The sequence below is a fragment of the Chiroxiphia lanceolata genome, chromosome 12 (genome assembly GCF_009829145.1).
Source record: "Chiroxiphia lanceolata isolate bChiLan1 chromosome 12, bChiLan1.pri, whole genome shotgun sequence".
Classification (NCBI taxonomy): domain Eukaryota; kingdom Metazoa; phylum Chordata; class Aves; order Passeriformes; family Pipridae; genus Chiroxiphia; species Chiroxiphia lanceolata.
In genome coordinates, this window is record NC_045648.1 from 10809848 (window position 1) to 10834697 (window position 24850).

Consider the following 24850-nt stretch of genomic DNA (forward strand, 5'->3'; position numbering starts at 1 on the left):
TTTTTGTTTGTTTAAAGAGAAACATTTACTTCCTATATATAGTCAGTAAATAAAAACATTTGAGTGCCCTTCTTATGTGTATAGTTTGAATATTGTAGGTCTTTCAATGAAAGTTATGTCCAAACTTTATTGGGAAAGACATTGGAGCAATAAAAAAAGAAAGAAATTTATCAGAAGTTTAGAACATTTGGTTTTATTCTTTTATACTGTGCCAGTTTTCTGTTTCCCTTTTCTTTGTTTATGAGAATATAATTTATCAGATTCATTGACAGAAACATTTTGAAATGTACTGCATCCTGTGTGTTTTTGGGAAGATTCCATGACTTTGTGTGTCATGCTCAACTCAGGAAGAAAAAAAAAATATTCTTATTCTGCTCATACACTGATTAGTGCTTCCATGAATCCTGCTGAAGTTCAATGCAAATATCTTAATGAAAGGACTAGTATTTACTGTGTTCTACTCCATTTTTATGACAGGATAATAAATAGGAATCACTGGATTAACCTGAGGATTATATTTCATAAGGCAGTTGGTAACAAAGCAAAGGCATTATTTTCTTTAAAATCCCTATGGTTATCTTAGATATTCTTAAAGATATTTACTTGTTTACTTTTTTGAGTCCTATGTTTACAGGTTTATTTGAATATACAGTATATCTGCTGTACATTACAAATGGGTTACAAGTTATTCAGTTTTCATAGATGGTAATAGCAGATGTTTTAAGATTAAGCCATTCTCTGATTCTGCCTATTGTTCAGAACTGTCTCCATTATCCCTTGCTTTGCCCTTCTCAAATGCATCCTTTTAACTGTCCTCCCTCCAAAGGCAGTCTTTTCATCTCTCCCCATTGTGCCCAGACCCTATCCTTCTCTCTTAGAGGGCTTCATTTACTTGACCTAAGCACTCTGTTCCACTTCTGATTGTCAGAAACCAGAAATCTTCTCTAGTGATAGTATTACCATGACATGTCCCCTCTGAGGTTCCTGAAAAGATCTGGTGGTTTGCACTGGCTGTTGTTCATCTGCTGTGTTCAGATTTGGCAGAGTCCTCTCACAGAATCAGGAGCCTCTGAGAATTTGGGTTTGGCCTGAATTAGCACGGGTAATGTACAGAAAATCTTTTCTGAGAGATTTCTAATTTGATGCAGACTTCTGGACATCAACTTGTGCTTAGCATCACAAAAATATGCACAGGGCCAGCTCTTGCTGTGTCTTTTATGGCTGCAAGGGCTGTGACATGAGCAAACCTTGCCTTCGGTTTTCTTTGTAGAGAGCAGAGAAGTGGAAGTTTGTGCAAGAGAGATGGCACAGGAACCTAAGTTTCCCCTTGGAAGCAGGGTTACAATATCTCTGGGGGCTCCTGATGTACAGGACCTTTCTGCAATCACAGTAATTTCTCCTCCTGAGGAGGCAAGTTACTGTGGTCTGTCCTGTCAGAGCAGTTACAGCCTGGGGATGGTGAGGGGAGTAAAGTGGGAGCGAGGTCAGAATTTATCAGTAATGTCAGCGACATTTTCTCTTGCTCCTACCGATTTCCTTTCGCTTAGTACAGCTCAGTGAATTATCTCATTAATTGTTCCTTATAAATCTGAATTGCTTTTTTACATGGTCCTTTTTAATAGTTTTGCATAAAATGCAAATGTTCTACCATGCAGAAGCAGAGCTGGGATTCAGCCACTAGAGTATGTTATTTGGATACCTCAAAATCCAACATTGCTTCATTATTTGTTCATTCTCATAGGGGAACAGGTTGTCATATTGTACAACTCACAGATAACATTCATTGTTGTTGAAACTTTCATACCAAGTCATCTTGCACAAATATACATTCTATCACTAGAAGAAGTTTTCCTGCTTAACATAATGTATTCCTAATGTTTGACTTGGCCTGCAGGTGCTCCTCCTATATTAGCATTAATGACAACAGTGATTATCTTATTTGTGGAGAGTATAAAACTTCTAATGCTTAGCAAGGTCCTTCCAGTTTTTTGAATGCTTCAGTTTAATCTCCCTTTTTTACAAAACACTCTAAACAAAACAATGTCCAGCACTTGAAGAGGAAAAGCACTGAACAGCCCTGCTAACCCTGTACTGACACAGCTCATTGCTCCACAGCCTCTGTTTAATGGAGTACAGGGAAGAGAGAGCCACTGTAACAGTATCGTCTTTATTTCAATTTCAGTTTTCCCTGTCAATACATTTTAGTAAATCAATGTTTATACTGAAATATATATTTATTATGGAAAAAAATAAGACTTTTATAATCAAAGAGTTTTCTTTTAATCAGTTCTTCAGAAATACATTTTGATAATAGCAACTGCTCATTACAATACAAACCAGAAAAGGCATTCATTTACTGTGGCATGGGAAGTACTGCCAGTTCCAAATGCTCCACATAGTTTCTTTAAAATTTTTACGTTCTTTAGGCCTCAACAAAAACCAAAGCTCCTCTTCCAGGTTTGGTAGCAAACAGACTGTTATTCTCCCCTGCTAACCTTTGGCCATCCGTTTGGTAATAAGATTTTTTTACATTTTTTAGGAACATGCTCAGCTTGTCAGTAGGCACCATTGACACAGTGCAGCCACCCCATCCAGCTCCAGTCAGACGTGACCCGATGGCCCCGAATTGCCTAAAAAAAAAAAAAAAACCCAAGAAAAATCATGTAAAATAAACCAAAAAGGGGTGTTTTGTCATATATAAAATGCATATAGAAAACTAAGATGTGTTTTGAGTATTCATGTCATCTGATTTTTCTGAGGCTCACTTGGTTGTATGCAACACTACAGCAATTTGCAGTTACCACTGTGGTCCAAAAAAAAAGTGCTGACGCTTTAAACTGCAATATAGTAATTTCTGTCAGTTCCAAAAGTCACCCTGTTTTGTAATGCTCCAGCATCAGCTGTTTTAAGGATCACAGTGCAGCTGAGATGAAGAAAGCAGGAGAAGAAAGGAATTGTGTTAGCAACATTCATAAGACATCAGAAGTGAAAACAGGAATACATGACAAAAATAACAAAAGAGGGTTCATAAACTAATTGCACAGGATGTAGGCATGCAAGCCATTTTCTAATGTGGCAAAGACAAATAGCTCTATTCTTCCAGGACAGATCTAAAACATGCTGAAGATTCACAGGCTTCTGCAGGACTGCTGAGCGTGGCAGTCAAGAAAAGGAGACTTCAGAAACACTCAAAAAGCCATATAGAGTCACTGCACTCTCTGTAAATAAACTCACCTAAACATCTGTTTCTGCTGCATGGACAGAGTCAGGAATCTCTCTTTAGGGAAACCTCATGAACTTAAGAGACTGCCAGCAGTAGAGGTGAAGTAAGAACTTCATCCCAAAAGAAAAAAATGCTCTTAATGAGGAGGGTGAATAGAAAGAACAATGACAAATAATGACATCCAAAATATAAACCATTCCCAGCCTCAAGATACTGGCCTGCTAGAAAATCCTAGCAATCCTACAGCAAATCCCATGCCATTACACTGCAAGATTCAGATGTCATCCCATTAGAATTTAGTAGAATTATTTTCATTAGTTTGCTTACCTGTGTTCCTGATCTTTACTTAGATTCAGAAAAAGTAGGAAAATAGCATGTAATAAATGTCTTTGGGGCTTTTCTAACCTAGTCAGAACAGAACCAGTCAGATTTAGAAAACTCATCTGAAATCTCATTCTCGTGGGAGATCTAATCTGATTTGCAAACAAATACTTTTGATGTGTTTCCAACAGCCAGGCATGGAGAGATTTATCAGCCCCAGAGTGTGTCAGAGGGAAAGGCAGCGTCATGTGAGCAGTGTTGGAAAAGGGCAGCTCATTCGGAGCTGTTGTAATTTTTCATGTGTGTATTTTATGTTAAATGAATCTGGTGTAGTGCTGGGTTAGTAGAGGTTTAGGTCATATTTCAAGCAAGTACTTACATATGTGTTTGATTCTAAACACACAACTCTTGAACAGAAACACTTTCTTCAGTGTGTCTATGTGGTGCCACCCTTCATATTGACTCGATTTTATGTTCATTCTGCATTTCCTGTTGGTGTTCTATTTTACTTATTGTTATTCCTGTAAGCCACTCATTCTCTGATGCAATTTAGTAGTTTTTAGTCCATGGAGCAACCTCCTAAAATGAGTAGGATCCAATCCAGTCTCAGTTGCAATCAATAAGGTAATTCCCATCGACTTCATAAGGCCCAATCCACTTTTCAGAATCTGCTAAATCAACTGTCTGTACTCATTTGGTCTGTTACCTCAGTCAGAACTTTGCATTTCTGATGGTGTCTGGCTTTTATTTTGGTAGGCAACTGAAATCCCTTCAGAATTGTTCTGAACCTTTTATTGATTTCGTAATTCTCTGTGGTCATGCTCATGCCTCATTTTTACTGAGTCATTTTAAAATACTTAGTTGAAATAAAGCATAATGTAGACAGAAAATATGCCTGTTGCAGAGCTGAAGTCACTGTGTTTCAAAATACTGCGGCTTAACAGTGTCAAATGTGGTGATATGATCAGACACTTGGGGTTTTCTGCTGAGGAACCTGATGGGCAGTGCTGTAACATCTGAAACCTGGGTACCTTATATTACAGGAATTCAGAAGTGAGCACCTAATTCTGCTCTGCAAGAGATGTGGTGTCTGGTGGGTATTTAGATCCAACACAAGAAAGGTGTCTTTGGGACAGGTCTTGTTCAAGTCCTAATCAGTTCAGTGCCAAGCCAGGCCCCTCTGGTACAGCGGCATTCCTGGCCAGACACTCTCTTCTGGTGCACTGGCATCCAAATCATGCATTTTGGAAGAGGAGTCTGAGCAGACAATTCTGTGGATGGGGAGCTCTCCCAGGCACTGGGCCCTGGGACTTCATGTGTGGGAAGTACCCTGTGCACTGCCTGGGCTGTGCTGCAGCGCCAGGACAAGGAATACTGGGAGAGGTAATGGAATATCTGGAGCCCAGTGCTGGGGGCACTCAGCTCCCAGTCCCAGGTTCTGGCCTTTGCTTCCTCAAGAGTTTATATATCTTTTTCCAGTTTTCACTGGATAAAAAGAGAATTATCTTATAGGGGTGTGAGTGAGAGTAAAAACATGAGTACTGCAGCGAAGGAGAGAATAAAAGAAGAATAAAAATGGAAGTCCCATAGTTTGGTATATGGAAATGATAGGTAAGACATTGCAGTAGTTAATTTTAAAAATAATTGTGCTGTTAAGAAGTGAAAATTTGAAATATTCAAAATTGTGAACTAGTTTTTCAGAAAGCATAGAGTTACTATGATGAGATTTAACTATATAAATGGAGAGGATTATACTTATTTTGCTTTGTAGCTTAGTTTGCATTTGAATCTTTAAGCCTTTCTGGCCTTGTGAAAGGGCTACAACTTTTTGTTGAATTTTCAAGTTGTGCCATGACTGCAGGCTTTGCAGGTTTAAGAAAATCATCTTTGGTAACAGTAAGAGTCTTGATAAAACACAGAATTGTCTTGGCCACCATAATGCACCTGGATGTAATGTACAAACTGTATCCTTTAAAAGTGATCCGAGAGGATTCAGGTGTCTGTCATACAATGGGCATGGCTGGGAACACAAGAATTATCAGGATTTTTAGCAACAGAAGATGGAGAATAAGAGAACGAAAGAAACTTATGGGCAACACTAAGGACTCAGAGAGATTTCCAAGAGGACCTAACCTATTTCTGAGCTCACATCCAATTTTTTGTCCTTTAATTGTTTGGTAAATCTGCTGTGTAACCTACTTTAAAAGACTAATAGGTAAAACAGCTATTAAGAGCATGAGGTAGGTTAGAGAAAAGTACAAGTCTTCTTGTCTTTGCAAAATGAAAAGAAAAACCTGACCAACTAGTGGTTACAGTTTTCAGCACTACAAACCACAGCAAGTATGGATCCCTTTCTTTCTTGGCAGAGGTTGTGCAGTAAAACATAAAGATCTAGGCAAAACAGAAAACATCTGGATATGCAGATTATTCTTCACAGTTTAAACCTTGTAAGGAGAGAGCAGCAGTAGACTCAGGCAATTCTGTGGAATGTATTTTTGGAAAAGCTTTTTAAAGCTACAGGGCAGCTGTATATCATCGTAAGTAAAGAATGTAATTTATGTAGTTCCTGGCCATTTCTATAATCACATCAGCCAAGTTTTCCTAGAGTGACTAGTGATTTTATGTCCCTTAGCTTCTTTAATGTACAACTTGAGAAAAGTTAAGACTTTTTTCCAAAAAATTGAGTGCTGGCTTAAGCTGCATTCATCTGGAATAGCTATACACTTTTAAAAATCTAATTACTGAATCAGAAAAAGATTTAATGTTAAACTTCTAGAGAAGAAAGATACAGTTCTTAGGAAATACTCTTGATGGGACAAGACTGTAAAGAATAACGAAAAAACAATTTCCTTGTTTCTGTTCAAAGACTGTAATAAAAAAACCCAGATTAAATAACTTTAATATACCAATCAGACAACATTTCACATAAATGACACTCCACTGTGGTGCTTAGCTCTGCCCATCATACTGCTGTGGGCTCTTCTGCTGGTAAATTAGAAATCTGATGTAATGAGGGCACACACATCACTTTTTTCCTTTACTATTTATATTTTGCTCCCTGGAATTGAAATTTTAATTTAATTTAGAAAAGTCCTAACTGCTCCTTTCCTTTGGGTTCTGTGGCTGTGTCTGTGCTACCTCCTGCAAGCCAGTGCCCCCATGCCCAGGCTGGCTGGAGCAGCAGCTGTCTCGCCATGAAAGCACAGAGCTCAGCAGAAATGGGAAACAGTTTCCATGCCCATGCTGAGCTCTGCACTGACACAGGCTGTCCCTGCCAGCCCTGCTGGGTCACTGCAGTGTAGCTCAGGTAACCCCATGCAGGGCACACCTTGCCAGTTTATGCCTGGCCTGTTTTCCCCTGCGTGGGACAGGACAGTGTTCTCCCAGCATTTCTGAGAACAGGCCCATTCAGAAGGATCCAAGGTGGGCACCCAAGTGAGGACACTTAAAATGGCTCAGCAGTCATTGGGTGCTACTGATGAGCTCTCAGCACTGGGTAGTTACTTCACCTAAAAACAATGCAGATGTTAAGTTTGAAGGCTCTTCCCCTTCAGAGGTGTCTCAGAACAGGCAGTGCCAATGCCTTGCATGGGATCAAGACTTTTTGAGCACAGTTTCTGTCTTCAGCTGATTCTGGAGATAGTTGTCCCTTCTCACACATGGATCAGCAGTTCCCTTTGAGCAGCTGGGATAACCCTAGTGGAATTGCCCCACTGAGTGACTGTCACAGCTTATTGTGTTATGTGATCACTATGTGACACAATAAACTGAACACAGCCCATGAGAAGGATCAAGACTTGTTCTGCTCAATTACTATCAGTCTGTCCAATGGCTATCAGGCTTCTCTGTGTTTTATCACAAAACAGCATGTGTATCCCATATACAAAGTAATCTCTCAATGTCTAGAAGTCTTCTGTTCAATTTTTAAGTTTGTAGCTTTCTGCCTCAGAGGCCATTCCATCATGTCTGCAAAGGAAATCAAACTAACCTAAATAATCATCTGTATTGTACTCTATTGATTTATAAACCTGGTAAATGAGTATTGCAACTTAAAAAATCCATATGAGCATAGAAGTAAAAAAGCATATGGTAAATTCCATGGTTTTAAAATTCGTATTTTCATTCTAAGCCAGACAAATTACTTAGTTAATAAAAGAAAAAGCCAGTTGCTGGTAAAGACACATTTCTGTAATCTTCATTTATAGGTGGTATTAATTTTGGGGGGGAGGGGTTCTAGCTTCAAATTGAAACAGTTTACTTTCCTCAGAACTGGAAGATGTAGAGGAAGGATGGGATATTTGCCTCTAAAAGACAGTGAAACAACATTTCTTGACATGAGGCCTGCAAACACTTATGTCACTCTGCATTTCCCTTCTGGGAAGGCAGTAATGCTCTGGCTTAGGGCAGAGTTTCCCAAACTAAGCAGATCCTTCTCCAAGGAGAAGTAGGAACAATAACAGAGGAGCAGAATATGAAGGTGACATCACCAGGAGATATGATGGGAATGCAGGAAGCAGCAGGGACTGGGTGGCTGGGGCAGAGGCAGGAATGGAGTAGTGGTGGGAGCAGTCAGGTGGGCAACTGTCTATTCCCTCAAGTCACTGTTAAAATGATCACCAACCACTGAATTCCTTCTGTAGGCACTGAATTTAGATCAAAGCCAGCATAGATGTCTGTCCCATGATTATAAATGTACCAGAAAAATGAAAATTAGGAGGGACTGAAATGTGTACATTGTTTCATGCTGACTGTTTGGTAGGGATGAAATACCGTGCAGAATGTGAGTACTAAGTACTCGGTTTTACTTTCTGTATTGATACATGGTTGTACCACATCTGATCCTCCCCTGTAGCAGAGTCATGAAAACAGCCTGCTGCCCCAGCAACCTGTGTGGGGGAGAAGAGAAGGGACAAAATGACACTCAGGGAACGTGCTTTGGAGTTGAGAGGGCTTGTTTCATCATGGCCAAACTGAGGAAGGGATCCAACCTAAAAGAATGATGTTAGAGCAAAGATGGAGCTAAATAATATGTGGAAAGCTCAGACAAGTGCAGAGAGAAGCAGAGTGTCAGCTCTTGTAACAGTTAACATACATCTTTTGAATAGTGAAATGCTGTCCAACCTATCTGATACCCTAGACAATATATTTTTAATTAAAAAAAATGCAAATAGCATTTCACTACATTTCATTATGATTTCAAGGCAACCTAAGATTGTAGAACAGCTTGCTTGTGCCCTGCCACTCCCATGGTGGCAGTACTGAAATGGTTAAGAAACAAAAAGAGGGCAGATTTAGATTAGATATTGGAAAGAAATTCTTTTCTGTGAGAGTGGTGAGACACTGGCACAGGTTGCCCAGAGAAGTTGTGGATGTCCCATCCCTGGAAGTGTTCAAGGCCAGGTTGGATGGGTCTAGTGAAAGGTGTCCCTGCCTGTGGCAGGGGGTTGGAACTAGGTGATCTTTAAGATCCCTTCCAACCCAAACCATTCTATGATGCTATAACTCTAAGAAATACAGAAGAAGTAAAAGAGTTCAAATAGAACAAGTAACATAATGTTTTAAGAAAATGAGTTATGACTTCTTCTACAACTTAAAAAGGAATAGCCAACAGTCTAACGTAACACTTGTGACGATGAGTCAGTCCAAAAGCACAATCTGTAATAAAGCCATAAACTGAAGCTTTCATCTGAAAGTATTACACAGATGTCAGCAGGGAAACAATTGACCATGTAATGTCCCTGCAGGAGATTAATTTTGTAATAAGAGACAAGAATACTTTCATTTTAAGATTGCAATAGCCAACCATGTCAGATTTTCTCATCAATTCAAACACTATTCTCAACAGCCGATTCCTCTTCCTTGTGGTCAGAACTTACAGGCAGATGTCGACCAGCCGATCCAGTTCGGGACAGCTGCATTCGTACATCTCCCTGCAGCTGATATGGCTCTGGTTCATTAATTCTCCCAGCAGCTGGAGTGCATTGGCAGGTGCTTTGCTGCATATCTTCTGAAATTCCAGCACTCTGGCAGCTTCGCTGTACACGTGCTTCGCACGCTGGTATAACTTAAAGGTGGAGACTAAACAAAAGGAAAACTGCGTTACTATTCACTACAAAAAGGAACATGCAAAAACATAGAATTGTATTTTTTAGTAATTCATATTTTGTGTTAGAACTTTCTAGGCTAAAAGCCTTCTTCAAAAGCTCACATCTTCTTTAAAAGCTCCAATAAAAATAGTGTTTGCAGAAGCAAGGCACAAGTTCAAGGGTTGGCAGCAACAGCATTAGGGCATTAATCTGCAGCTTTCAGGTTTTCAAATCCCAGCAGAAAGGAGGCAGGAGAACACCTGGAGGGTCCCCTGTGCCCTGCAGGCAGCTGTCAGCCAGCACCTGCTGGCCCAGGGCCTGGTGTGTGGCTGCTCCAGGCAGCATTATGGAACTGTGTGGACAGACCTTTGCTTGAGAGAAAAACACCACAAAAACCACAACACACTTTTTTTTTTTTCTTAAACAGTAACAAAAACGCTCTTTCCCTATTTTGTGATGCACAGGTAACAGAGCCCTTTCAAATATTTTCCCAACGATACAGGCTTACCCTGACTGTAAATAATACTGGATTAAAGGTACAGTGAAGAGCACAGGTGCTTTCACTTTGGTTTTCAGGGTTTATTTTTGGTGTATGTTACTTGCCAGAGTGTTAGTGTTGCCTGTGTGGATGAGATGTCAAGCCCAGACAGGTACTGCTTGGTACTGACCTACAAAGATCAAAGACTAGTGCAAGGATTTTGGCTAAAATTTTTCTGTTGGGCCATGAAAAAGCAATTCCTCTGGGAAGGGCTGGGGGGTGCCCAAACCTGTGTGGCCATCAGGGTAGAGACCTTCATCAAGCCTGAATAATGGGACATAAAAAGGAAGGAGATGGCTTTGGCTAAAGGCTCTGCAAGCCACTCATATTTACAGGAGGGTTTGGTTTGCAACTAATATCTGAGAATTGATCTGCCTTTCCCAAGCTCATGCTGCAGTTCATTGTTTTCCTCTCCCAGTATAGTTCTGTTTGCTTTAATACCATGGCTACTATTAAGGAAGTATTGTTCACCAAAAGCATGCATGACATAATTTAATTTATGATTAAATTGGTTTGCTTGAGCTGTTTGGGTGGTAAATATTAAATAAGTGGACTTTAACCTCTATGTGGAGCACCTACCGTTTCATCATAGCACACCCTCGTTAGAGCACCTCAGAACATCCCTCATTTTCTTTCTACATGTAAATTCTCCTTTAGAGTGAGGTTTCTCTCCTCATTTCAGCTCCTGGTCTCTCTTACTTTCAAAAATGGCTAATGAAACACTCAAATAGAGGTAAAAGGAGAAGAGAGACAAGCCCTGTATTTAAAATAGAACTTGCTGTCTGACCCAGACACATGGAGTTCCTACTTGGCCGTTCTGTGGAGACGGCAAACTTCTGGAACCACTTCTGACACTTTCAGCAATCTACGTTTGCAAGTATGTGTAGAAATCTTCTTTAAAAGACTGGAAATAAAATTATGTCCAGTATGAAGTTTGTCATATGTACACTCCAGGCTGCAACCCTTACAGACTAAAACTTCATCAGCATCTCTATAATCCCTTTTTTATTTCTCCAGAGGATTTCACAACTATAAATGCTAAAAATACAGTGCTGAGAAAGAAACAAGTAGTCTAAAATGAGAGAGAAACATTGAACATAGCAGTCTTCTGCTACTGCTGATATTGCTTCTGCTCCTATTTATTTTGTAATTCAATACAGCCTGCTACTGAGAAACCCTGTGCTGCTTGTGTTTTGAACAAGACTTCTGAATGCATTTCAAACTAGGACAGAAATGAGAAAATTTAGTGCCCCCCAGAAGCATGGACTTGAGAGTATCACACAGGAAGAGCATATTTTGGTTTCCGATTTTATTGCTGCTGGAGTTAGTTGCACTGTGTTTTGCAGAGTGGTGCCTCAGTATTTTTGAATGTTGAAGAAAGGCAGCTTGGCCTATTTTTAAGGATGGTTTCTCTTTAAATATTCTTTTCTTATAAGCCATTGTTTTAGAGCAAGGAGCTTTCTAAATGTGCATTCGTTTAGGGAATATCTAAAGTTGCGTGAGAGATTGCCATAGCTCACACTCTCTTGTAAATCACCATTGAACAGTAGTAACCCAAAGAATGAACTGAAAACATGTCTGGTTTCAATTGTCAGGCAACAGACTTGCCAAAGGCTGTGATTGATTCGGAGACCACCCTTTGGTAGAGCAATGCTCTACTGGCCAGATTACCTTCAAAATCTCTGGGGTTGTGTTGTGCTCGTCACGTTAGGAATTGGCAACCGGGATGGGCGCTTGGGCTCCTGGCGGCCGGCCAGGCCTCAGCCGTGTCCTCGACAGCGCCGGCTCCCAGGAGAGCCTCCCAGGGCAGGGGGGAATGTGCTACCTTGACACTGCTCCCTCTCCATGGGAACACAGCCCTTCCAGACAGCTTCAGGCTGAGAAAGAGTGGCTGGCTGTTCTTTGCGGACTCCTTTGTGGACATTTACCCGGTTAGTATTGGTTAAAGGCTGGGATCCTTACATTGCCTGTTGGTCAGTTATAGGCAGCATTTTATTTCAAAATAATTATGTTTGTGTTTAAAAAATCTTTTTATAGCTTGCTTTTCCTCTCTGACAGTGTACTTTTCAGACAAAATTATCTTCAGAGCAGCAAACACCTCTGTACTCTTTAAGTCTTATTCTAAAGTAATGAAATGATTCATGTATTTTGAGCTTTCAACACCAAATGCCTCTGATAATACAAAAATTCTCTTCTGTCTCTTCTGTTTGGATGGGTAGTCCACCCAACCAGCTCTATCTAATGGAAGATAGCAGAGCACACACGGTATTTCCAAAAATTGCATCTATATTGGAATCTCCTTGCCACATCACAGCCTGTATATTAGCTCCTTATAAAGTCTGAATTAATAGGACATGTCAGAGAACTATGGAGGCTGTGATTTTAGAAGAAACTCATCAGAATCTGTGTGCTTCACGGGGTCACATTTTTTGACAATTACAAAGGACTGATTTCTTAAGCCATACTCTGCCACTGTTAAAAGGAACAAAGCCAGAGGGCCCACTCCTGCTTAGTTTATATCTGAGCTAGGGCTGGAGTGCTCTGAAAGAGGAAAAGCACAAAGAAACCCCTGCAGCGTTGCACAGGACTGGGTTATATGGTCTCACCCTCTGTGATGCTCAAAGGAGAGCAAAAAAGCAAATTCTTAAAAGCATGTGGATTCTTAAATCAATTACAATGTCTTGAAATTATGTAATAAAACTGAAAATATAAATATACTTTCCTAATCCAGCAAACTATAATAAAAGGCCTGGTTTCTCCCACTTCAACTTATTTCCAAATTCTCTGAACCTCAGGTTTGCTCCTTTGCAGGGGATTTCTGTCATGTCACCCAAATAGATTCAATTTCCTTACAAACCACCAAATGCCCTTAAAAGAAAAGTGCCATTTTTCAGGGCACCAATAGCTCACACTGCAGCAAGAACCTTCCAATTTGCTAAGACCCAGAATAACGTTAATGAAAGTTTGTCCAAAATCCCTATAAAATATCTAAATAAACAAAAATCTGGGCTATTTGTCCCAAATAATTGTGGGTTAACTAAATATAACGGAAATGTTTACTGTGGATTTTCAGCTATGGTTATATTTTTAATTTTAGCTTTACAAAAAACTGTGCAAACTGTGCAAACCTGTCCACTCCATCTACAGGGATTTTTTTTTTCTTTATAAGTAAACCTTGTGGCTTCTCAGCAATTCATATTATTTGTTAGAACTTCAACTTCAGCAGATTCCTTTCTTTAGAGTCTTCCTGTACAATTCTGTCTGACCTTTAGCTAAAGACCAACCTCTTCAGGCTATATATTTTTTTCTAGTTGCTTTGGCAGCTTCCTAAGATACGTTTCACTGTAGATTAATGAGCTGCACATGGCTGATGGGACTGTTAGAGATTTACAACCGGAAAAACTCACCGATGCAAAATCATGTAGGGGACAGTTTCTCCCACCATTCCTCCCATGGAATAGGACCCTTCTCTGTTAGACATCCTGCTGATTGAACATGATGAGGGTGAAGGTTTCTGGCTCAGAATGTATATAAGAAAATGCTGCCAGATGGCTTTAATTTGAGCCAGATTGTGAACCCCCTACTTGAAGTGGGGAACAGTTACTCTGCTGGGACTGCTCAAGTAACTGCAATCTGGTTTTCTGAAAATAAACCAGGGGACGAGTCAGCACTGGATTCAGTGACCCATTTAGCAGACACCTGTTTCAAGATTATGATAACCACTGGTTTGAAGTGATTTTTTTCATCCAGAGGAATGCTGGCTTTAACAAGGCTTTTGCAACTAACCTTGTTGACTATTCAGTGCCTGTACCTCACCTGTGGCACACTCCAAAGACCTGAATCCTCCAGGTATGGGATTGGCCTCTCTGTTTTTGTGGAAGGGAATGGTATGTTCCCAAATCTTTCCATGATATGGATCAGGCCAAGGCTGAAATAGGCACCTGGACCCTTAAGCTGGGAAGTGCTCTTAGGTCTACCAGTTTGGAGGTAACTTCTGTTCATGTAGGACATCTACTGCTGCACAGACAGAGCCGCCTCACAGAGCACCCGGGACCCCCTTCACCTACACCTGTCTGTGCAGGGAACATGGAAACTGTTCTGCACTGAGATCACCACCAATACCCACGAAAGGCTATTCAAGCACCACTCATTGAGCTGCAGCACAGACTTAGAATTCTCTTTCCAGGGGACAAACAGGAGTTAAACAGCCAAATCCACATAGCAAATGGATGCCTGCTCCTCCAATGGCGATTTCATTCCCAGGTTTAAATATCAAAATTAGACTGCAATTTTATACATAAAAAGGAAAAATGAGTTTGAAAATACCTCATTTAAGAAGAAAAAAGCATTTCATGGTTAAAGGAATACACTGTTTTACAGGAAAATATCCTTTTGTGGTGAAGCTTATAAATACTTAATGTCCCACAGTCACCACACACTACAAGTTCTGTGAAGCACTCAAGTCCAAGCCAAAGTTATGGCACAGTGCACCTTAAAAAGTAATAAATATTATTTTTCTAGAGATGTTCAGAAGCCACAAGTGCAATCCATGTGTAAACATTTGCAAGGGAGCTTTAAACTCAGGATTTTGAGTTGGCCAAGGAACAACTGTAAGAAGTTTAGAGAGGCTTTATAAACCCTCTGTGCTTCTCCAAACGTGGGGAACAAGTGGGCTGCACAGTGGGGAACTGCAGAAATCTTAGAGTACTTGCCTATAAAAGGGATGCAAAGTTGCTGTGTGCTTCCAGATCTGGCCTGGGACTTGCCCAAAGCCTTTGAGATACAGAGTTTTTTCCTTTGAGATACAGAGTTTTTATCTGGTCATCATTATATCCTGATAAAACTTTGTTACTGTCACTGAAGAAATAGCAGAGGGAAAGCTGGACTTAAGGCTAAAATAATACTTAAACATGAGATACAATGCCAGTAAAAATCAGTATTTGTAATGATAACTAGATATTATTCAAAGCCCAGATAATGTAACTGGGCTTTGAATAACAGAAAAAATTAAAACTACTGACAATATCTATTCAGCCACAGAAAAAACTCAGAATGCAATAAATTATATAAATGGAAATTTGCATGTAAATAATTTACCCTTAACATTATAATATTTTATCAAAAAAGTTGATAGAATGTATACAAAGAAAGAAAGATATCCTAAATGTTATGGTTTGTTCTTCACGTTGAACAAAGAAGTTCAACAACGCTGAAATTCTCTGCAGAGGTTACTGATTGGATGGTATGTTTTCTCTCACATGAAGAAGCCAGGCATTGTCATTAAAATAAGAGTGGGAAAGCAGAGGGGAAATAAGAAGAGTATTTTAATCAAACAGCCTGTGCTTTTCCAAAGCCAATGTAACACGTAATCCGTGTACTGTGCAAAAAAAACAAACTCTGGATTTAGATTCTTTCTTTCTGTGTCTGTCTTGTTTCTTCTTTGCATATGTTTTACAGAAATCTGTTATTTAATTTTATATTGTACATGCAAAGACGCTTTCAGCGTAACCCTTTTTAATTGGTCTTATCAAATGAAATTGTGGTCATGCAAGTTTAAGAGATTCTGTTCAGCAAACATCTGCAAACGGTATTCAGACCTACAGTACAAAATTTCCTTTGAGTTTCTTCTATAGCTTTTATGTCTCAATTTTTTATCCAGACTTTGTTTTTTGAAAAAAATCAAGATAACCTGTATAAACAACTCGATTCTACAGAACTGTAGAATTTTGTTTTACAAACCAGGTATAAGGAGTATAAACATCTGTAAGTTAATAGTCTTGTATTGCTTTGTGAAGGGGAGAGTACGGGGACAGCGTAAGAGATTTACAACCTTGGAGTTTCCCATGAAAATGTTGCAGAGTGCAGGTACCTGGTTCAGTATATTCCTCATGTACAGACAGCACAGAGTTATCAAAACTCTTTCTATGGAGATAAAGAGCTGGATTAAGATATCCTAGTCCATCCTGGTACCCTCTGGCAGGGTAATTAGACAGTAAAAGTTTCATACTGCCTGATACCACTGGGGTGCAAAACAGGTTATAGATTCAGGACCTGGTCCTTGGTCAACATGTAAAACTTACAGTCACTTCAGATAGATGGATTATTTAAATATGTGTCAGTATAGAGAGCTGTATTATGGATTTATATACATCAAATGTATACATTCCTGAAAGCAGTCTTGGCAAGGACTGGCAAGAATATAAGTCAGCTACAAAAAAATAGAGCTATTAAGGCTACAGAATGGGAAGAAGGATTCTGTGTAGTTCTTAAAGAAAGATTCTGATCTCAATTGGAAACCTGTTATGAATGCAAATGAATTATTTAATAAATTCTTTATTAGTCATTATTATTAGTGACCTTTCCAGGATCCATTCCATGTGTGACAATGCTCATGACTGTATGGTATAATCATAAACAATAATACAAGGGAAATACTTTAAAGAGTAAATTGTTCACCTCCACCAACATTTTCCTAAAAGAAAAATTAGTATTGATAGTGACAGAAATTTCTTTCTCAGGAGAGACCCACATGATTTGCTGCCCAGTGCATTTTTAGGAAGTGACCAGGTATTTATCAGTCCAAAAACAGAAACACAAGTCCATCTATGCTGGTCTTTAACACCAGTTAAATGAGAGGAAACAGACTTCATTTTAATGACTCTGTAACCGTCCAAAATGTTCAGTTTTGTTGTACTTACTGCCTAAAACGGAAGCCTAGTTTAGACTTTTCCCTTGAAAACAACCTGGGTTATTTAGAAATTACTCAAACAGCATAGGCTAATCTAAAATACTAAGGGATCTGCTATTTCCATCATTTTAGAAACAGTTCAATCAAAATCAAAATTTTGCTCTATTTTTTCAGTCACAAATTAGAATAAAAATATCAGTTGATGCTGATATCAATTCTTTCAGTTGCTAACCAAGATTCTGGGTGAGTATTCTGGCAAGACTTCCACCTGCACTACTTACTAATGCATAACCTTTTTATATAATACAAACATTGTACAGTAAAGCCCACCATTTCATATATGCTTACCATCTTGAATGTTTTGACTAAGGATCTGAGAGTGGAGCTCCTCCAGGCTAATTCCCAGGCATTTACAAATTTCCTCTGTGCTGTAAGGCTCAGGATGTAATACCTCCTCGACAATGGTCAGCATTTCCTCTAGGCTAACTCCTAGCTTGGTTTGCACATCATGGAGCCTCAACATTTTTTTCCAGTCCAAGCCTTTTGACTTTGAGAGAAGCTGAAATTAAACAAACAAACAAACAAACAGAAAATATTGTACTTTCCTGTTTCGAACAATTAATTATCTGTAAATACCTTTAGGGCCCATTTTCGCTTCTCACTTCTTAATTGGGAACCATCAGAAACTTTCTATCAGTATGCAGCAGGCAATCATATTTATTTATAAAAGGTCTGTGAATGACAGCTATTCTTCCCTTAAACCAGATACTGTCTGTAAAAATCCTACTGGCATTATTTGTGTGGAATCAAATAAATGATTTATCCTTTTCCATGAGCTTTGTTACTTCAAGCACTTACTTACCTTTTACAATCCCATCTGGACAACTGCTTGTAAAAACACTGTGATACTGTAACACTAACAGTCCTTAAAAAGTCTATTTCTGTGCCATTAGCATTTGCTCTAATGTTTAAATCTCAGTTTGATCTTTCCAATAAGCTCCTGGAATTTTCTAATGAACATTGAGGTTGTCATTAAAACCTTTGCTTGTAATAGCTTTAAAAATATGAAAGTGATCATAAGATTTGTTTGGAGAATAACTGTAACCTTTCTCAATCTCTAGAGTTTAAGGTACATTTTAGGTACCTTCTTTTAATATCCAATTTAAAGGGACTTCTGAGCCTTTACAGGAACATTACAATGTGTCGGTCAGAATCTGTTCCATTCCTACATGGTTGCTGTGAGGTTAATTAGTTATAGATGCATCTGCTTTCCTCATTGCTGGCAATGATATCGTGCTCTGTGGATCTTTGTGATATTTTGGCAATTGACAGTAGTTACTTCAACACCAGAATCCTGAAAGGCAATATGCCAAACAGGCTTTTCCCTGGAAAGTTGTTGTATGTGTTGATGCTCTCACGTGCCTAATGAAAATGGTTGAGCAAAGCAGCTTTCCTCACAAGGGGAAATATTTTTGATGTTATGAATTATGGAAGAATATTAAGTGGTTGCTCTGGGATCCTACTGACATATCAGCTTTAATTTCAACAGATTGCTGCAAAGCGAGACACAGATTAGCAGGGACACACCACTGTCGTTTTACTGTGTTCGTAAGCACATGGCTCATCTCCACTTCTGCACCATTTAAATTGAGATTAAAATTCCCAAGTGTGCCAGATCAGGCTGTATGTTTGCAAAGACTTTAAACCAGTGCAGCAAGATCAGAGAGTGAAATCCTTTGTCAAGGTTCAAACCTCTCATCAACAGGGCCAAGATTTCACCCAGTGTGTTTTGTTACTCTTTTCAATAAGCGCTGTTTTTGAACGAGATTTGTTTGAAATCATTTATGTCTCGATTCAGCAAAGCCACTTAACTTCCTGGTTAAAAAAGTTGTGGAATTTACATACATGTCTGAAATGTATTTGCTTTGTTCTGTGCAAAGTTACGGCATGAAATTTAGGCAGAAGATCCACTGCCCGACTATCTGGCGTAGATTCTCGCTCTTCTCCAACAGTGCCTTTGCAGAGGCTCCTCCAGTTTTGCTTTATTACAGTATCTAAAAATTAACTACTTTTGGTGCCATCTAGTGACTTGCTGAGATTTATGTGAGGCTCAGCAGAGCAGAACAAACAAAATCCAATCAAAATCCTAATCATATAACTCTGTCGCCATTTAAACATAATTTTCTCTGTTCAATGGTAGGGAAAGAAGCAGTACTGTTTAGTGGCTAATGCAGAAATCAGGGAGAGAAATTTTCTTGTAAAAGAATGATTAAGTCACTTCTGGTCTCTTTTTCAAAGGCCCTGAGTACCTACAACTCCACAGCCTTTATGTAACTTTATTTTAGCTTACTTACTGGTAAGTTAGAATAACAATTATTGCTTCATTTTACTTAAATACTTAAATATTTTGTATGGTGGTGCACCTTTGTGTCATGTTTTTAGGTCTGCTTCAAGGTGCTAAATGAATGGAAATGTTTTTCCTTGTGCTTTAATCCTAATATTCAGCATCCCCTAGACTTTACTACCAGAAGTTAAACAGAACTAGGAATTTATAAACAAAAATGTTCTATAAGGCAACGAAAATTTTCCTACTTCCTTTCTGAATAAATAATCCTCTGCAGAAATATACCACATGCATTGTCACATCTGTTCCCATTTCTGTACTTCAAGGGAAATGCTGTATTTCAGGTGAGCCAACTAGGCTGGGGTTTTACAGGTCAAATGTTCCAAATGGAAACCGACCCTGTTGGGCCAGTGGGCACGGCCTTGCTGGAACGGTCTGTCCTGATTCCAGCAAAGCTTCTATTCTAACAGCACTGGGAAAAATGTTATGGGCAAACAGAAATGGTTTTTGAAAACAGTCTAGCTGCAGCAGCTCATTGTAGTGGACACAGAACAGAAAAGGGGAGAAAGAATCCCATCTCTTTAATGTACAAATGTAATCCCAATACTGCTTCCACAGTTGGATATTTTCTTCATGATCTCTGACTAGATGGATTAAAGATGTGGACATCATGCAGCTGGCTCTTAACTGCCAGGATATAGCATCTGTGGGCTTTATTGTGCTTTATTGTTCAACAGGCACACTGGAGCACTGTAAGTAACTGAGAGGAAAACATACTTGGTAAACGATGGGACAAATATAAATAAAGTCTGACTAGGGGTAAGTCCAGGAATACTTCTGTAGCAACATCACTTTCTTACACATTACATTTCTACAATGCCATCTGAGCATCTTTCCACATTTAACAAACACTACGTGGTGAACTCTATGGCATTCCAGTTGCAGACATTCTTGGCACAGGCTCCAGCTGACAGTGGAGGGAACCACACACAGCGAGCGGGGCAGAGCGCGGCGCTCACCAGCGCTCCTGCAGCACCCACCGGGTGAGGCTTCGGAAGGATGAGGTACAAGGTAATTTTCTTTGGAATTGTGAGTGCTCTGCAGAATTTAAGTGTCTTTAAACATACAGAGTGCAAGAAAGCACTCAGAGGCTGCTACAAGAATAGAGAAAGGGATGAAAAAAAGAACTGAGAACAAGAATGACTCTCCAGAAGGGAAGGAAAAGGAACAGAATCTAAGAAAGATAATTTTGGGAGGATGGTCAAGAGTTCACTTGGTGTAGGACAGACTGATATCAAAATGTTTTACATTAATGCCAGCAGGAATATATTCTGTTGGCATCTTTACTTACATAGAGCTTTCTGCAAGCAGTATGAAATTCTAGAATTACCTAAAGCAGAAAGGGGAAAAAAAGCCTATCCTAAGGCACTTACAATGAGAATTTCTTTTAAAGCATTATTCTAAGGCCCAGCATGTTATTTCATAGTTCCATTAGCTTAATGGTGCTTAAAAGACTTCCCTGTTTCCACTTACATACCTGCCCTCCTTCACCCCACTGTGACCTCTTCCTAAAGACAGTCTTTTCCTGGCTCAACGTATTTTTATAGTGTGTTCAACTTTCCATCTGGGTAGCATATGTTTAAAAACAGACAGGTGTATGTTGTTAGTCTCCTTACAATCAAGCATCTGCTAAAAGTACCTTTTTAGAGATTGCATCATAGCTGACAGGAATGTTAAAAAAAAAAGATCTTTCCTTACTACCTTTTTAGTTTACTGCACGGGCCTAATAATTTAAAGCACTTTAGAAAGCTGTGATTCAGGTCACAAAATCTGGTATATGGAACAATACTTCAAAAGCTCTTACAGCTTAATGCACTCATTGTTGCACTTTGCCTTTTGGAATAGATCATCTGTGAAGGCTCTCTATTTCTTATGCAAAAAACCAAATTTCCAAAAGAAGCTCTTCCTAAAAAACACATATTTAGTGAAGTAGCTATCCTAAAGTAGAAGTCTATCAGTTATACCAGAACTATCATATAGGCAGCTCCTTGTATTTGTTTTCTCAGTGGCATAAGAATCTTTTTATTAACTTCAGTGACAACAGCTTTAACTATGGTCATTGGTGCTATTAGTTTTACCTCATTTTATATACAACTGAAATGCAGCTATCTTTTTTATACTTGAGTTTATAGCCCATTGAAAAAATCATCTGAGATTTAGCTTCCCTCCTCGAAAAATATCTCAACACATTATTTTATAATACATTTTGTCAGTATCTGATCATGTCTTCTACTATTTTTTTAGCACTAACTAAAACATAAAAGAAATTACTGTTTTATAGAATCATGATGCCAACAGATGTTCAAAGTACTTCTGAATATTCATCAGATATTGGCCAAATGTTTTGTGGCGAGGAATTCCACGCTGGTTTTCAAAACTTTCTTCTAGACTTTGTCACCCAAATTCTGTTCTTTCACACAGCACTCTATGCTGGGAATAACTCCAGTGAATCTTTATGCTTACTCCTCATTTACTCTAATCAAAGAAAAATGCACTGTCTTCCCATAAAAAACTCAAATTATGCCCTACATCTACATATTCCTGAACGTACAAAATCCAGAACTGAAGCAGAATTCAGATTTTTTCTATACAATTTCCATACATTTTAGAGATAATGTCAAGCTGTAAACTGGCAATACAACGTAAATGTTGGGGTTTGATTCAAGCCTCTTTTTTAACTTTACACTGACATACATGCTGCTATTCAGCATTTCCAATATTACTTCCAGGCCTCCAACTAGTAGCTTTGATGTTCTCTAAATCCTAGAAAATACACTGCTGTTGCCATATATACATATAAACATGTGACCATACTGATTGCTTTCCATTATTTGTCATTATGCAACTCTAATTAGAAACAGTCTATCTTATTAAGTGAGAATATTTTTTTCTGAAAAATAGACTTATTTCCTCCACTGAAATATAATACAAAATAAATTTAATAGAACTAAATCACATAATCTTCTATAGAAGGACACAATCCTCGGACTTCCATTAAGCTCAGCAGGAGTTCTGCTCCTGCAGATGGAGGTGTCTGGTTCTGGAAAGAAAAATTATACTTAAAGTAGCACCTAACCAGGTGTTAAAGACACAACTGGTCAGCAGTGGAAAAAAGCACATATTTAGATGAAGGTTTCATTAGAGTTTGACATAAGCCATGCCTTACCTTTGTAGCCAGCCGACACTCCATTACCCTAATATTGTAATGAGAAGTTGCTGCTTTATTCATTTCAACACAACTGTTTGCAATAACAAACACTGCTCCACTTGGAAGTCTAACATCAGTTGCCCTCAGCGGATTGAACTCTATCAACTTGGCCTATTGAAAGAAAAATGAATGGTTAGTTTTAATTTACTACTAGCTGGCAGAGCACTTAGTTCTATAAATCAAATGCAAATTTGCATGTTTTTTCTCTTGAAAATCCAGAGACAGTTAAGGAAAGAAAGCTGACATGAAACAGTGAGAAAAGAGGTTTAACCTCATTGGTCAAGTTACACATACATTTCAAACCTTTCCCTGTAGCTGGATTTTAAAATGTTTCCATTAAGTCTTTGGGTTTTTTCAGCATTTCACAGAACCCCACCCAACCTATTTTTCTTGCCTGTTTAAGACAACAGTTTTTCTTTGATCTACAGAAAAGTAGCAGGCCTGGCTGAAGCTAATGTGCCTGCTACTAAAACAAGGGGCTTCGCATTCCCTGCCCCTTCATCAATGTCCATCTCCCTCTCAGTCTTCTGATTTTCCACTACATCAAGATTAGTACAGGATAGTACCAACATTTTAGGACTCACAGGAGACACTGATCATGGCACATATGGACAATCAGAGAAGTTAAAACTACGTATAAAAATGTAGTTACTGTCTCCTTTCTGACATAAGAGACTGCCTTGCCTCACAGAGGCTTACATAGGCTGCGTAAGATGTTCCCAACATTTGTGACCTTTTCATGGAACAAGCTAGGCATCCATTAATTAAATAATTCAGGATGTAATGTAATCAAGAGATTAAATTCACATCTGGTTTTTCACTGGGATAAGTTGTAAATCATGTGCCCTGCTTTGGCTTCTTAGAATAGACTGTAACTCTGCAAGCAGGGACGTCTTACTGGCTTTGGCATTGTTCACCCCCCGAGAGTTCCTTGAGCAGCTCGAGTGCTAAATAAACAATGACAAATCTGCTTGTACATTATGTACAGCATGTGTGTTGCTCCCTGCCATTGAGATTCTGGACCACACCACAGAGTCACTATCAAGACAGACAGACTTGCTTACATTTAAATATACCCTTTAAGAACTGCTGCATTAGATCAGAATGTACCCCTAAGCTGGTCTAGTGTCCTGATTCCAACAGTAGCCATAAATGGCTGCTTAGGGGGAATAAAAAATAGGATATACACAAAACAATCTTTTTGGGGGGTATATTTTTCTAGCTTCCCATAAGCAAAGATTACAGTGGTTATTCTTACACTGGAAGAAACATCCAACTATTATGCTTAATAGCTACAAATAGGCTAATACTCTAATAGTGTATCCAAGAAGGTCTTTTTTGAACCCTTTTAAAACTTCTGCCTTCCACAATGTACGGTATTTCTCAATTTAACAATGAATGTTTTGGAAAAAAAACCCCAAACTTCCTTGTTTGTTTTTAACAAGCTGCTTGCTAATGTCATTGTGTTTCTATTAGTTCTTCAGTTATGAAAAGCATTGCATTGAATTCTCCATTTACCTTCTCTTTACTCATTTAGGGGTTTTACAAAGCTTCAAAGTATCACCCTCTAAGCTTCTTGTTTTCCAAGCTGAAAAGCTTTAAATTATTCAGTCAATGCTCATATAAAATAATAGCTTTGATCAACCTCAGTGTCCTTTACTGTACTTTTCTCGTTCTAGTATATTTTTTTAAGATGGGAGACCAGAACTGCATTCAGCTGCAAGTAAACTGAAGCAAGGATATTTTCTGGTTTGTTCACAATTTCTTTTCTAATCTTTTCTAACATTTTCTTTGTCTTTCTGATCACCACCTCTATATATTAGAAAAGCTTCCACTTACATGATCATCTGTGTGCACGCCAACAATATATCATCATTCATGTAGCTGTGTTTTTACTGCTAACAGTATAAACATGTAGGGAAGGTGCAGAGCAGGTGCAGGTGATGTGACACTGAAAATACATGTGTCTCATGATGGCATTAAATGTTTGGTGTAATTCTAGGAAATACTTTTGTTCCGTGTAAGCTCATCCAAGATATGGCACTAAGGAACAAAAGCTGTAGAGATATAATACCACAATCATAAGGAAAGTAAAGGTTTTTGTGAAATGCTCCATCAATTTCAATAAAAGTGCTTTGACAGGTTTGAGGTTGAAACAGTCACAGTCCTGTGCATTTTCTGGGACAGGGATGAACTCCACTGCAAATTCCACTGCAAGCACTCAGGCATAACTTGGCAGGTCCTGTTTATCATAGCCAGTCCACCTTCTGTCACCACGTTTAAAACAGCTAAATGCCTTCTACCTCAGAATCCAGCCACAGAATTGTCTGGAATTAGCAAAACTAGTGAAAAAAAGTCTCCATTGTCTTTGCAACTGAACCT

General features: G+C 38.8%; 1 protein-coding gene across 6 annotated transcripts in view; it reads right to left on the reverse strand.

Annotated features, from left to right (window-relative positions):
- Window positions 1-2146: 2146 nt before the first annotated feature.
- Window positions 2147-24850, reverse strand: part of GALK2 (galactokinase 2) — a 47859-nt gene continuing 25155 nt past the window's right edge. For all 6 annotated transcript variants that reach the window (XM_032700308.1, XM_032700307.1, XM_032700312.1 and 3 more), the window contains 4 exons: window positions 22427-22579; window positions 17205-17415; window positions 9421-9622; window positions 2147-2630 (listed from right to left, as the gene is read on the reverse strand). In XM_032700308.1, coding sequence (XP_032556199.1) covers window positions 2423-2630; window positions 9421-9622; window positions 17205-17415; window positions 22427-22579 — 774 coding nt within the window. In that variant the 3' untranslated portion in view covers window positions 2147-2422. The remainder of the gene's footprint in view (window positions 2631-9420; window positions 9623-17204; window positions 17416-22426; window positions 22580-24850) is intronic.